Here is a 13100-nt window from a genome sequence, read left to right on the forward strand (position 1 = left end):
ATTTATTAGATTCAATTTATTTGTCATTTGGACCCCTTGAGGTCCAAACGAAATGACGTTTCTGCAGCCATACATTACAAACAAATAGACCCAAGACACACCATAATTTACATAAACATCCATCACATTGCTGTGATGGAAGGCCAAAAAATACTTTATGATAGCTTTCACAGAAAACCTATCTCAGGAAAAAACTTAATGTGTACGTTGGTCTGTTCTGAGAAAAAGAGTGAACTTTTCAGGAGTTATTCATTGTTTGCAAACTGTAATGCAAATATTTTGAAGTAATATTTAATTATATAAATTAAAGATTGTATACATTTTCCAACGTTTAGCCTGCCATCAAAATTCTCTGCCCTGAAGCAGGCCATGTGGATTATTTACCATCTATTAGCGTGTTGCTATTTTGAGGGAACTATGGGCTTGGACTTGTAGGTTCTCTCTGTTCATCAACATTCCTCAATGCCCTATAATTTATTGTATATATCTTACCCCTATTTGAGTTTCCAAAATGCATTGCCTTGCACTTGTTAGGATTAAATTCCATCTACCAAAGCTCCACCTAATTTTCCATCTGATTTATATCCTGCTGTAGCCTTTGACAACCTTCCTCCACAATCCACAATGCCACCAATTTTCATGTCATCTACAAACTTACTAATCATACCTCCTACAATCACATCCAAGTTGTTAATGTATATCACAAACAGCAGATGTCCGAGTAAAAATCCCCGTGGTACCCCACTGTTCGCATACCACCAATCAGAAAACATTCTTCCACCATTACCCTTTGCCTTCTATCCTCAAGCCAATGTTTAATCCAAATAGCTCACCATGGATTCCATGTACCTTAACCTCGTCCTCCTAGCATGTGGGACCTTCTCAGATGCCATACCAAAGTTTATTTAGACAACATGTGCCACTTTGTTTTGTGACCTCTTCCAAAAACTTTAAAACGGTAAGAGGATTTATCCCACAAAAGCCTCATTGATAGTCCCAAATCCCAAAGGCCCAAAGGGCCCTACCTTTCCAATTGCATCTAGATTTTGTCCCTCAGACAGTTGTTTACATAAGCTTTTTCATGGAATTCGAAAACTGAAAATTACGATTTTACTGGCCCATCAAAATTCATTCATGAATAACATTGGGACTAAAGTTGAGTGAGTGGCGGGAACCAAGCAGCAGTTTGGCAAGTGGAGAGACTGTTGGGGAAAGTAGAGATTATGATAAGTACTTCTGAAAGGAAGGACAAGCAGTGATAGGTTAAAGGAGAGGAACATAGAGCTTGGATCAGTGCATTGAGCTATGATGCTGTGGCAATTACATTGATTTAAGGGGAAATCTTGCTTGACAAATCTTCTGGAATATTTTGAGGATGTAACGAGTAAAATGGACAAGGGGGAGCCAGTAGATGTAGTGTACCTGGACTTTCAGAAAGCCTTTGATAAGGTCCCACACAAGAGATTAGCGGGCAAAATTAGAGCACGGTATTGGGTGTAGGATATTGACATGGATAGAAAATTGGTTGGCAGACGGGAGACAAAGAGGGATTAATGGGTCACTTTCAGAATGGCAGTCAGTGACTAGAAGGAGGCCACAAAGCTCAGTGCTGGGACCGCAGCTATTTACAATATAGATTAATAACAGATGAAGGAATTAAAAGTAACATTAACAAATTTGCAGATGACACAGTGTGAACTGTGACGAGAATACAATGAGGATGCAGAGTGACTTGGACAGGTTGGGTGAGTGGGCAGGTTTTCCACTTTGTAGGCAAGAACGGGAAGGCAGATTAATATATGAATGGTGTCAGGTTAGAAAAAGGGGAAGTACAATGAGACCTGGGTGTCCTAGTACATCAGTCACCGAAAGTAAGCATACAGGTATAACAGGTAGTGAAGAAAGCTAATGGCATGTTGGCCTTCATAACGAGAGGAGTTGAGTATAGGAGCAAAGAGGTCCTTCTGCAGTTGTACAGGGCCCTGGTGAGACCACACCTGGAGTATTTTGTGTGCAGTTTTGGTCTCCTAATTTGAAGGATATTTGTGCTATCGAGACAGTGCAGCGTAGGTTAACAAGGTTAATTACCGGGATGGCGGAACTGTCAAATGATGAAAGAATGAAGGGACTGGGCTTGTATTCACTGGAATTTTGAAGGAGAGAGGATCTTATAGAAACATTCAATTATTAAGGGATTGGACACGCTAGACGCAGGAAACATGTTCCCGATGTTGGGGGAGTCCAGAACCAGAGGATACAGTTTAAGAATAAGGGGTAGGTTATTTAGAATTGAGATGAGGAAAACATTTTTCACGCTTAGAGTTGTGAATTTGTGGAATTCCCTGCCTCAGAAGGCATTGGAGGCCGATTCACTGGATGCATTCAAAAGAGAGTTACATGGATCTCTTAGGGCTAGCGGAATCAAGGGGTACGGGGAGAAGGCAGGAACGGGGTACTGATTGAGGTTGATCAGCCATGATCACATTGAATGGCGGTGCTGGCTCGAAGAGTCGAATGGCCTACTCGTGCATCTATTGTCTATGTATCTATGATGTGGTTGCGAGAGTGACAGGACTGAGCTCAATGTAGTAAGGTAATGTTTCAGATGTGGTCATAAGGGAGGTCAAAGAGTGGTTGCATTACTAACTGGGATGAATATCACATGTCAGAGATGGCATACTGGAGGGATATGGGTAGAACTAAATAAGAACGGTGAAATTACTCTGGGATTATACTGTAGGCCAACCAATAGCCAGAGGGAGATAGATGAACAGATGTAGACAGATGATGGAAATTGTAAAAACAACGAGGTTGGGGCAGTGGGTTAATTTAACGTTACCAATATTGACACGGATATCCTTAGTATAAGAGCTTTAGATAGGATAGAATTTTATAAATACATTGAGGGATTTTATATATGCATTAGATACCAAAGGGTAACTAGGGAGGGTGTAGGATAAAGGAGGACATTTATGCTTTAGGATAGAAGATGTAGGAGAGGTACTAAAAATGTACTTTGCATTGGTATTCACCAAGGAGAAGGACATGAAGAATAGTGAGATCAGTGTTGGGGATACTAAAATGCAAGATCAGATTGTGGCTAGATTTGTGATATAGATATAGATATATATATATATATATATATATATATATATATATATATATATATATATATATATATATATATATATATATAATTGACTTGGCTAAAAATATAGATAGGTTGCTGACAATACAAAATATGGTGTTGTGTATAGTTTCATGGGACACAGTAGGATATAGATCAGTTACAGATATGGGGAGAGAGGGGAATAGTAGATGGAGATTAATCTGGGCAAGTGTGAGGTGTTTGGAGATCAATTGTAAAGGGAAAGTATACAATTAATCGTAGGACCCTTAACAGAGTTAATATACAGAGGGATATTGGGAAAGTGGCAACACAAGCAAATACAGTTGAAAAGAAGGCACTTGGCAGCCTTGCGTTATCAGTCAGACATCGAGTCAAAGAATCAGGAAGTCATTCTGCAGCTTTATACAACTTTAGTTGGACTGCATATTGAATATTGTGCACAGATCTGGTTGCCCTGTAACAGGAAGGATGCGGAGACTTTGGTGAGTGCGCAGAGGAGTTCTGCCAGGATATTGTCTGGATTAGAGACTATAAAGACAATCTGGACATCTGGCATTGTTTTGTCATGTATGTCGGAGGTTGAGGGCACTGACCGAAATGTATAAAATTATGAAAAATGTAGGTTGGTAGACGATCAACTTCCTTTTCCCATGGGAGAAATTACAAATTTTAGAGAGCATGGCTTTAATAGAATAGAATAGAATATAGAATAGCCTTTTATTTGTCATTCAGACCGAAGTCTGAACGAAATTTAAGCAGTCATACATACAATAAAAGGTTTTAAGGTGAGAGGAGAGAAGTTTAAAGGATTTGTGCATGACAAGCATTTCTTACAAATTACTTAGTTATCAAACGCAAACTCGTTTAGTCTACAGGCAAGGAATGAAGAACAATATTCCATAACACCATTTATAAAGTATTTGGACAAATACGTGGATAGGAAAGATTTAGAGGAATATGAGCCAAACACAGGCAGGTAGATGGAGCATGTTGGTCGGTGTGTGAAAGTTGAGCCACAGGGCCTGTTTTCACATTGTAGGACTATGCTGGGGATACTCATGTCAGGCAGTGTCTGTGGAAAAAGAAGCATAGTTGGCGGCCAGGAAGGAGCAACAGTAGCGTTGCTGCCTTACAGCGCTTTTAGCGCCAGAGACCCGGGTTCGATCCCGACTACAGATGCTGCCTGTACGGAGTTGTACGTTCTCCCTGTGACCGCATGGGTTTTCTCCGAGATCTTCGGTTTCCTCCCACACTCCAAAGTTTGTAAGTTAATTAGCTATGTGTAAATTGTCCCTAGTGTGTGTAGGATAGTGTTAATGTGCAGGGATGCTGGTTGATGCGAACTAAGTCAGCCGAAGGCCATTTTTCCAAGCTGTATCTCTAAACTAAACTAAAATGAACATTTCAGGTAGATCAGAAGTGTAAAAGCAAGTAAACATGCAGGAAGAAACGGGTGAAGAAAACAGTAGGTATATGACATAATAGAGACCAAGAGAATCCAAATGACACAACTGTTGATGCCACATAAGAGTGAGAAATGTGTACAAGGAAAAATATAATTTTGGAATGTGGATGCAGGTGGAAATAGACTATCGAAGGAGGAATTAAAGGCCCTCCTGGCATGAAGGTGTAAAAAGGACCGAATGTCCATGGTGAAGGTGAGTTGATTGGGATCAGGGCACTGCAACATTGACAGAGAGCATCTGTAGTGTCACTGATATAACTGCGTGCAGAATGGGAGAAAGAGTAGAATCAATATAGGAAGAAGCAATTTAGAACTTCCTCCTTGGAAATGGTCCAACAACTGTGACAGGTAGCAAATCCCATCACCCAACTTTGCCAGCTTGTACTGCTTTTTGGGTTTAATTCTTTTCTGAATATCTCAGATGTTCAGAAATTTTAAAAGATGGAATAACTAAATATTTGAGATATCAACAGAATATTTAAAAATAGTTGTAGAATGTTAAAACAATTTCTAAAAATGCCCTTGCTGGTTTTTCCAATAATTCTCATCGATATAAGGATGGTACAGTGGCGCAACAGTAGAGTTGCTGTCTTACAGCAGGTTCGATTCTGACTGTGACTTTGTACGTTTTCCTCTCGCACTCCTAAGACAAACAGGTTTGTAGGTTAATTGGCTTGGTATAATTGTAAATTGTTCCTAATGTGTGTGAATTAGTGTTAATGTGTGGGGATTGCTGGTCGATGCGGACTCGGTGGGCTGAAAGGCCTGTCTCTGAGCTGTATCTCCAAACTAAACTAAAGTGGAAAAACAAATTCTTTGCCACGTCTAATCTGGCATAACATCCAAGAGGGGATTTGCCAGTGCAAGTGCCAGGAGACCTTTGTAGATAGAGTTCTGCTGCTGGTCACAAAAGAGTGTGGCACTGTGAAGCATATTCACAAATATGGTGCCAGGTAAGTGTTAGTTGCTTCGCGTCTATTGATTTGACATAATCATACATGTTTGCCTGAAGCTGCTGCAATTTTGATGCAGGTAATTGGTAATAGTTTCATTTGGTCTTTGGCATCACCATCAAGACCATTGGATCGGCTGCATAGTAAATACATTTTAACATTCTTGCACTACTGTATATTCTAACTCATGATACCCTAACCTGCAACTTTGCCATAGGTGTTGATGTGGAGACACGTTTTAGCTTTGGATGGACTCCTTTGATGTATGCTGCAAACGTTGCTAACCTTGAAATATGTCGTCTTCTTCTTGATCGAGGTGCTAATGCAAGTTTTGTAAAAGGTGAGATACTTTGTTCTGCAATTCAGATTGTACAGGTAATCAACTTAAATGCCCAAAAATAATTCACACACACACACACACACACACACACACACACACACACACACACACACACACACACACACACACACACACACACACACACACACACACACACACACACACACACACACACACACACACACACACACACACACACACACACACACATCCCCAGCTGCTGTATTTTTTCTTCAGCTGGAAATCATCTGTGAGGGGGAGGTTTTCTAACATTATGGCATGGGTCTGTATGAAGCAGAGTTCAAGAAGGAACTGCAGATGCTGGAAAATCAAAGGTGGACAAAATTGCTGGATAACTCAGTGGGTGCAGCAGCATCTATGGAGCGAAGGAGATAGGCAACGTTTCGGGCCAAAACCCGCCTATCTCCTTCGCTCCATAGGTGCTGCTGCACCCGCTGAGTTTCTCCAGCAATTTTGTCTACCTACTGTATGAAGCAGAGTTGGCAATATACATCAAGTTGACTCTTTTGATTATGTGCTTGTGTTACAATTGTGATTGACAAGCAAAATGATGAGTGTAAGTAAAATAATGCCCTCTTCAAACAAACTATAAAAGAAACAGGCTTTTGATTACTGCCAGTGATAGCATGCTGATATATGTTTGGCTGTGCTGGTCACATCAGATTAAATCAAAAATTATTTTGATACTCGATTACATGGGAAATGAAAAACTTTGATAGAGAGAATTTAGTTTTAGCTTCAAACAAAAGTCCATGTTATTCAGCACAATAAAACAATATACTTTGAATCGAAGAATTATTAGTGATGCATTTATGAAAAATAAATTCACTTTAATCAGATTACAGACTACATATCATTTGTTGGATCCTGTTTTAATATTATCAGATAATAAAGGTAAATTATCAGTTAGTAAATACAATAGTGTGACAGCGTTCTCCTCCCTATAGCTGGCTAACAGGCCAGGAGAGGCCAATCCCCAGCATCACTGGTAACAGCAATGTGCAATTAGCTGACATCAGATTGGCTCCGGAACTTTGTCAGCTTACTCCTTATGAAACCCAGGCATATATACCAGAGAGAAGAAAGAAGAGGGTGAAGGAAGAAGCAGAAAAGAAAGAGGAAGAATGAGGAAGAAGAAAGGAATGCGAGAGAGGAAGTAAGAGAAAGTGGGTCAGCCCCCTGCCAGCTGTGTTCCCCTGTCGCATGTTCATGGAAGACTGAGTCACTTGGACAAACCTGAGACCACCAGAGCTACCATGTGGTCAAGACTGGGCAGCCAGGAAGAAGCTCTAGATTGCCAGCGCCTCAACTGAGGCTAAAACTGAGTGGCATTGGCAAGCCAGAGACGCCAGCGCCTCTTCCTTCCTCTCTCTCTCTCTCTCTCTCTCTCTCTCTCTCTCTCCCTCTCTCCCTCTCTCCCTCTCTCCCTCTCTCCCCCTCTCCCCCTCTCCCTCTCTCCCCCTCTCTCCCCCTCTCCCTCTCCCCCTCTCTCTCTCTCTCCCCTCTCTCTCCCTCTCTCCCTCTCTCCCCCTCTCTCCCCCCCTCTCTCCCCCCTCTCTCCCTCCCTCTCTCCCTCCCCTCTCTCACCTCTCCCTCTCTCCCCCCTCTCTCCCCCTCCTCTCTCCCTCCCTCTCTCTCCCCCCTCTCCCCCCCTCTCTCCCCCCCTCCCCCCCTCTCTCTCCCCCCCCCTCTCTCTCCCCTCTCCCTCCCCCTCCCCCCCCCCCCATACTCAATCATCTACGTCTCGTAACAGTTCTCCTTCCCTACCCAAGTCGTACCAGCTTCAAAGTCGCCTTGTTGAGTCATTGTCTGTACTCGTTCTCACTGAGCACACAGCTAACAATGGCCTGTTTCCTTTAACGTCGTTACTTTTTTGCATATCTTTCATTAATCTATATTACTAAAACTCTGTTCTTGACCGGTTTTGGCGATCTGTGCTGTAATTTCCGAGAGAACGCCGCCACCTACGGCCGTCATTTTTGGCCACCTCGCTCAGAGCCCCCCTCCGCCGTCTGTGCCGAGGACTTTTCCCGTAGATTAAATATGAAAGAGATATTAATGATTTTACAAAATTCCCCATTCTCTCTGCTGCCCCCGCTGGCGGCAGGGAGGAGGGACTATAAAACCAGGAAGTGGTGTGCCCCAATCAGTGTCTGCAACATGGAGGTCTGAGCTCTGAATGACTGAACAAATGTCTACACAGCTGTGAGTAAGTACCCTTAATTTGGTTTGAAAATGAAAATATGGTTATGGTTAGTTTGAAGGAAAAAAGCACTGCCTGCAAATGGCTGTTTGGGGGGGTTTGGGTTCTCTCTCTCTACCCCCCCCCCCCCCCCCCTCCTCTCCTCTCCCCCTCCTCCCCCCCCCCCTCCTCTCCTCTTCCCACCCCCCTCCTCTCTCCCCCCCTCTCTCCTCCTCTCCCCCCCTCTCTCCTCCTCTCCCCCCTCTCTCCTCTCTCCCCCCCTTCTCCTCTCTCCCCCCCCCTCCCTCCCCCCCCTCCTCCTCCCCCCCCTCCTCTTCCCCCCCCCCCCCCCCCCCCCCCCCTCCTCTTCCCCCCCCCCCTCTTCCCCCCCCTCCCCCCCTTTCCCCCCCCCCCCCCCCCCCCCGCCCCTCCCCCCCTCCCCCCCTCTCCCTCTCCCCCCCCCCCCTCTCCTCTTCCCCCCCCTCTCCTCTTCCCCCCCTCTCCTCTTCCCCCCCTCTCCTCTTCCCCCCCTCTCTCCTCTCTTCCCCCTCCTCTCTCTTCCCTCTCCCCCTCTCCTCTTCCCCTTCCCCCTCCTCCTCCCCTCTTCCCCCTCTCCTCCCCTCTTCCCCCTCTCCTCCCCTCTTCTCCCCTCTCCTCCCCCCTCTTCCCCCCCCCCTCTCTCCTCCCCTCTTCCCCCCCCTCTCTGCAAATGACAACATATGTGGGGATAATCACTCCAGTGGTCTTCGTGGTTCATTTGCTTTGTTGTGTGGTTGGAAATGATGTTAGAAGTAATGAAACAGACGTCATTTAAGATTATCAGGAACAACTATGTAAACTAAGCTAGCAAATGACATCTGAAAGCAACATTGAAGGAAATAATCCATGGACTTGTTTATTTTTGCACATTAATAAGCCATATCGAACCGAACCTCACGAGTACCTCCGTTATGTACAAGGAAGGAATTCAAGAAGCCAGCTTAACATTTTCCACTGCTGAGCATTTAGAAATGCCCAATATTTTATTTGTTCTTTGCAGTGTTGTCCCATTTAATGCCATTTTCCTTTTCAATATTTGTTTCATTTTCTTTTGAATCTATTCGGAATAAAGATGGGATTTAATGAGCTCACCACAGGTGTAGCAGCTGAGGAGGCAAATGCAACGTTAGCATTTATTTTGAGACGTCTAAAATTAAAATAAAAAACAGGATGTAATCCTGAGGCTTTATAGTGTGCTGGTCAGGCCACATTTTGAATTTTGTGAGCAGTATTGGGTCCCATATCTGAGGAAAAATGTGCTGACATTGGAGAGGGTCAAGAGTAGGTTGACGAGAATGAACCCGGGTTGACACATGAGCTGCGTTTGATGGCTCTGGGCCTTTACTCACTGGAGTTTAGAAGGATAAGGGGAGATCTCATTGAAACCTACTGAATAATGAAAGGCCTAGATAGAGTCAATGTGAACAGGATGTTTCCAGTAATAGAAACATCCAGAGGGCACAGTTTCAGAATAAAAGGATGTACCTTTAGAATGGAGATGAGGAGGAATTAATTGAGTTTAGTTTATTGTACAGGAACGTGTACAGAGGTACAGTGAAAAGCTTTCTGTTGTGCGTTATCCAGTCAAAAAGACTATACGTAATAAAAAATTAAGCCGTCCAAGATAAAGAGTACACAATTTAGTGCAAGATAAAGTCCAATTAAAGATTGTTCAAAGTACAAAGGTCTCCAATGAGGCTACAGATTTGAGAGGAGATTAAGGAGAGCATACTTAGTGTAAGAAATGCTTCTGTTTGAATAAAGATTTAAAACAGTTGAGCGATGTATGATAGCAGATTCTCTTCTGGAAATTCATTGCCACAGAGGTAAAATCATTGGGTATTTTTAAAGTGGAGATTAATGGCTTCTTGATTAGGAAGGATGTCAAAGGTTACAAGGAAAAGGTGGGAGAATGGGGTTGAAAGGGAAAAATAGATCAGCCATGACCAAATGGCAGAGCAGACTGGCCTTAGCCTGATTAGCCAAATGGCCTCATTCTGTTCTTATGCCTTACTGAACTTATGAACAATAGCTGACAGCATTGTCATTGTTGTTTTCAAGAGGAAGAATACAAGCTCTGTGTTTAAACCTCTCCATTCAATTGTCCCAACTTTACTTGCCAAGGGGTATACGGCATTATAAAAAAAATGAAGTTAATCCATTTTAGAATAAGGCTGTAACGTAACAAAATATGGAAAAAGTGGTGTGAATACTTTCTGAATTCACTGTATCACTTTGTGATCACTATCACAACATCACTTTTTGACTGTAAATGCAAAGACTTACAGTGACGACTGGCGACTTCTGCTTGCCCAAGATGGAATAGATGGAGGAGTGGGGTCGTCCACATCAGCTGATGAAATCAAAGAGAGAGGTGAGGGTATGGGTCAGTCAGTGGTTGAGGCAGCAGTAGGCTGAGGTCTGGACATACCAGATGTCAATGGCTGAGATTCATTGTGGCCAGATGTTGGACTAACTCGTGATGTTTCAAAGAAACATGTTAACAGTGTGTTTTGGGTGGGGTTTTATTTTGTTTTCTTGTAGGATTTCTTTGTAACACTGAACTTTGTAACATGTAAACTGAGAAAAGGGTAAGCGGCAAGTTGCCGAATACCGTCACTGTTGAACTGTACAGTACTTTGTCAGCATTGCAGGTGACTAAGCTGCCAGGTGTAAATCTGAGTTCTTGAAATATTTCTAAAACATGAGCGCGTAAATTAGGTTTTGGTGTTAATTAAACAAGTGCGTTTTTCCCAAAACACATAAATCAAACACATAATACAAGCTGGATTTGATTTTTCCATCCTGGGTAAAAAATATTCTGAGTGACCACCCTACTTTTGCCTCTCATAATTTTACATTCTTCTGTCAGCGCCCTCCCCAACCTCCGCCATTCCAGAAAAAACAGTCCAAGTCTATCCAGCCTCTCCATGTAGAATACCCTCTAATGCAGGCATCATTCTGGTAAAGCTGCTCTGTATCATTTCCAAAGCCTTCACATTCTTCCTGTATCGGGGTGATGAGGGCTGCATGCAATACTCCAGATGCAGCCTAACCAAAGTCCTAGAAAGCTGCCTGATTCCTTCCAGACTCCCAACCAGTGACGGCAAGCGTATCATGTGTCTTTTGTATCTATCTGCTTGTGATGCCATTTTCAGTGAATTATGGACTGATCCCTCTGTACATCAATGCTGTTCAAGGTCTTGGCATTAATTGCATATTTTCCCCTTACCTCCTAACTCCTAAAGTGCAACACCTCACATTTGTTTGGATTAAACTACATCTGCCATTTCTCAGCCCATTTCTGTAGATTATTTTTATCCACTGTATACTTTGACAACTGTTTGTCACCCTAGCAATCTTTGTGTCATGTGCAAACTTACTAACCAACCCGTCTATATCACAAGCAACAGAGGTCCCAGTCGCAAGCATCTAACCTGAATATTATCCTTCCACCACAACCCTCTGTCTTCTATCAGTAAACCAGTACAGGTGCACAACCTTTTATCCGACGATCCAAATAACGAAAACCTCCGAATAGCGGCCATTTTTTCGGTCCTTGAAGAAAGGTCCTTGAAAACGTTCACCGAGGGCGACCCGCAGAGGTGACAGCGGAACCTCCGGTCGGTCCTCGAAGAAAGGGGAACTAAATCCCCATTCATAAAAGAGAAGGTGAGGGTATATTGCGCGGGAGGGTTAATAATTGACAATATGCTGCTACCTGCCCGCTGAGTTAAAAAGTTCCCACAGTAGACACGATACACAGTGTATCGTGAGTCTTGCGTGGGAACTTTTTAACTCAGCGTGCAGGCAGCAGCAAATTGTCGCTCCCTTCAGTTTCACCCCACCTACACCCCTCTGCTTCCCGGCCATGTGTGTGACCCCTTCCCTCCCCTCTCCAGCTCCCCGCTCATTGCACCGGCGCGGGGGCTTTGCACTGTCTTCACGTCGGCGATTCTAGCAGCGCAGTGCAGTTACCGGAGACGTCAGGACCAACGGGACACCGACCCCCAGGCCCACCGCAAGCACGGAGATCCTAGAGACCCACAGCCAGCAGCAGCCCAGCCCCGTTCCAACTCCAGAGGAAAACTGCAAACTGGCCGGAGACGTCAGGACCACCAGAAGCCGCTCCCCGATGGGCCGCTACGGCGACAAGTGGCAGTTCGCCCACAGCCCGAGCTGCGCCCTCTCATCGGGACACCGACCCCCAGGCCCACTGCAAGCACGGAGATCCCAGATCAGCAACTCCAGCCCAGCCCCGTTCCAACTTCAGAGGAACACGCAGTGTATGGGCAGAAGCTGATAGTGTGGAAGGTACTTCTTGTTCTTGGGGTCGCGCAGTTCGGGCCGTGGGCGAACTGCCACTTGTCGCCGTAGCGGCCCATCGGGGAGCGGATTCCTCTGGAGTTGGAGGGGGAGGGGGGTATTGTGCTGTTTGATCGCCCCCTACTATCCCAGGGACAGGGAGACAGGACGTTCACCGAGGGCAGCCCGCAGAGGTGACAGCGGAACCTCCGGTCGGTCCTCGAAGAAAGGGGAACTAAATCCCCATTCATAAAAGAGAAGGTGAGAGTATATTGCGCGGGAGGGTTAATAATTGACAATCTGCTGCTACCTGCCCGCTGAGTTAAAATGTTCCCACGGTAGACACGATACACAGTGTAACGTGAGTCTTGCGTGGGAACTTTTAAACTCAGCGTGCAGGCAGCAGCAGATTGTCGCTCCCTTCAATTTCACCCCACCTACACCCCTCTGCTTCCCGGCCATGTGTGTGACCCCTTCCCTCCCCTCTCCAGCTCCCCGCTCATTGCACCAGCGTGGGGGCTTTGTACTGTCTTCACGACGGCGATGGCTGCAGGTCAGTGCAGTCACCGGAGACGTCAGGACCAATTGGACGTCGACCACCAGGCCCACCGCAAGCATGGAGATCCCAGAGACCCACAGCCAGCAGCAGCCCAGCCCAGCCCCGC

General features: G+C 44.8%; 1 protein-coding gene across 1 annotated transcript in view; it reads left to right on the top strand.

Moving 5' to 3' along the window:
• The window catches only part of asz1 (ankyrin repeat, SAM and basic leucine zipper domain containing 1), an 88712-nt gene that overhangs the window by 29396 nt on the left and 46216 nt on the right, over positions 1-13100 (top strand). The window contains exon 3 of the mRNA XM_055650853.1: positions 5766-5888. Within this exon, the coding sequence (XP_055506828.1) occupies positions 5766-5888 (123 nt within the window). The remainder of the gene's footprint in view (positions 1-5765; positions 5889-13100) is intronic.

Source organism: Leucoraja erinacea, chromosome 19, assembly GCF_028641065.1.
Source record: "Leucoraja erinacea ecotype New England chromosome 19, Leri_hhj_1, whole genome shotgun sequence".
Lineage (NCBI taxonomy): Eukaryota > Metazoa > Chordata > Chondrichthyes > Rajiformes > Rajidae > Leucoraja > Leucoraja erinaceus.